Source organism: Mercenaria mercenaria, chromosome 10 (assembly GCF_021730395.1).
Source record: "Mercenaria mercenaria strain notata chromosome 10, MADL_Memer_1, whole genome shotgun sequence".
NCBI lineage: Eukaryota > Metazoa > Mollusca > Bivalvia > Venerida > Veneridae > Mercenaria > Mercenaria mercenaria.
Window position 1 is genome coordinate 60,072,674 of NC_069370.1, and position 1,972 is coordinate 60,074,645.

General features: G+C 37.7%; 1 protein-coding gene across 1 annotated transcript; it reads left to right on the forward strand.

Moving 5' to 3' along the window:
* The first annotated feature begins 489 nt into the window (after positions 1 to 489).
* LOC123547752 (complement C1q-like protein 4) lies at positions 490 to 1,580 on the forward strand. Its single transcript, XM_045335007.2, has 2 exons — positions 490 to 720; positions 1,102 to 1,580. The coding sequence occupies exons 1-2, from the start codon at positions 522 to 524 to the stop codon at positions 1,542 to 1,544; spliced, it is 642 nt and encodes a 213-aa protein (XP_045190942.1). The 5' UTR covers positions 490 to 521; the 3' UTR covers positions 1,545 to 1,580.
* The last annotated feature ends 392 nt before the right edge of the window (positions 1,581 to 1,972 follow it).

Genomic DNA, 1,972 nt, shown 5'->3' on the forward strand with positions numbered 1-1,972 from the left:
TGGCATTTGCTACCCAATGGCTATATGTGTTGGTCGTGTTTTTTGTGTTTTCAGTGAGAGCGTGAATGAAGTGGCTGGTTTTGCAGTTTTTAAACTACCTTATCTTCTATCAGTGTGTCCTAGTTGCCTTATCTTCTACCAGTGTGTCCTAGTTGCCTTATCTTCTACCAGTGTGTCCTAGTTGCCTTATCTTCTGTCAGTGTGTCCTAGTTGCCTTATCTTCTACCAGTGTGTCCTAGTTGCCTTATCTTCTACCAGTGTGTCGTAGTTGCCTTATCTTCTACCAGTGTGTCCTAGTTGCCTTATCTTCTACCAGTGTGTCCTAGTTGCCTTTCCTAATAATATTTGCTTATACAGACAATATGGCGTATATATTCCTTCTTTTAAGCCTTATACTGACAACTTCAACATTTGCGAATGGAATTTCTGGAGATATAATTAAGGAAATAATCAACAGGCTCGATGCAAATGATCGTGCGCACAAACATGAAATTTCGTCACTCAATAGGAGAATAAACGAAATGGAAAAAGATTTTCTAAAAAGAGAAACTGATTTGTTGCAGGAAATAAATCAACTGAAAGACAAATACGGGGACGACGGCATTACACTTGAAGAAGACCAAGAAAACGAGGATGCACAAAACGGTTATACCGAATTCATACAGCATAGTGAAAAGGAGGATACACGTTCTCCACTTAAAGAAAGAAGGTCTTCGATAGGTATCCATTTAATTAGAGTATTTAATTATACAAAAATTTATTTACTGTCAATTTTTAAAGTGTACGTAAACTGAAATACAGGTTTGCATAACAACATGTTTGTTTAGGTCAGCACTTGTTAGGCACATCAAAAACAAAGCACAAACAACTGTGTTTTTTGTTTGTTTGTTTGGTTTGTTTTTGGTTTTTTTCTCGTTTTTTTTCCCAAAAAGTTATTTTATTGTTATACCCTATTATTGATACATATGCGATTTACATTCGATTGCCTATTTTAAAATGTGTTTAAGAACATTAAAAACAATTAGAGCAAAGCATATTTTATATATAAACATGTATGAACGCCCTTTATACTATATGCACAATTTTTTTGTTTTTCTAAAGTGCGGGAAGCAGTCGAGACAGAAGTAGCCTTCTACGCAACACACACACAGCATGACATCCGACACTTGGGTCAAGGACAAATAATTGCATTCGATCAAACCGTGACAAACATTGGTAATGCATACAACACACACCACGGGGCTGTTGTCGCTCCAGTTGACGGCACTTACGTTTTCCATGTGACGTTAATGGGTACACTTCATAACGCCTCTAACCACTATTACACTGCAGACATTGACGTCGACGACGTTGGTTATTCGAAGTTCTATATTGTTCCATATGAACAATCTTCCCACATGTTTGTAATTGAACTGAAGTCTGGCTCCGCGGTATCTGTGAAGAACGGTCGAGTTGATGATGGCATTATTGGAAAACACTATTCAGCATTCTCAGGGTTTTTGCTATATCAACACTTCCAGCCCCCTGCAGTCGTTGGGAAGTGAAGAATTTCTGTTTAAAAGATCGGAAATAAAATTGTAATATATCATATAAAACTATTGTCGTTTAATTGCTATTATTTGTTACATTCACAAAGGTACTAGTAACGGATTTTTCTTCAGCTGATGGAAACAAGGAGAAAATATGGAAGTTTTAGATATCACGGATGTAGGACAATACCGAACTACCGGCATCTTTAGTTTAGTTTATACTAATTTGTATTAGTTCCCTTCACTGAATCTTATTGGAACCACTATCGAGTACACTTCCTGGAAAAGCCAGTACTGGTGTCATATGAGAAGTTATGGTTGTGACCCCAGTGGGGCTCGAACCCACGACCGTTGGATTCAGCGACCGACACCTTATCCACTAGATCACCGCTCCCCGGCATCTTTTATGTCCGTTACTGGTTCAGATACTTTTTTTTTAATTT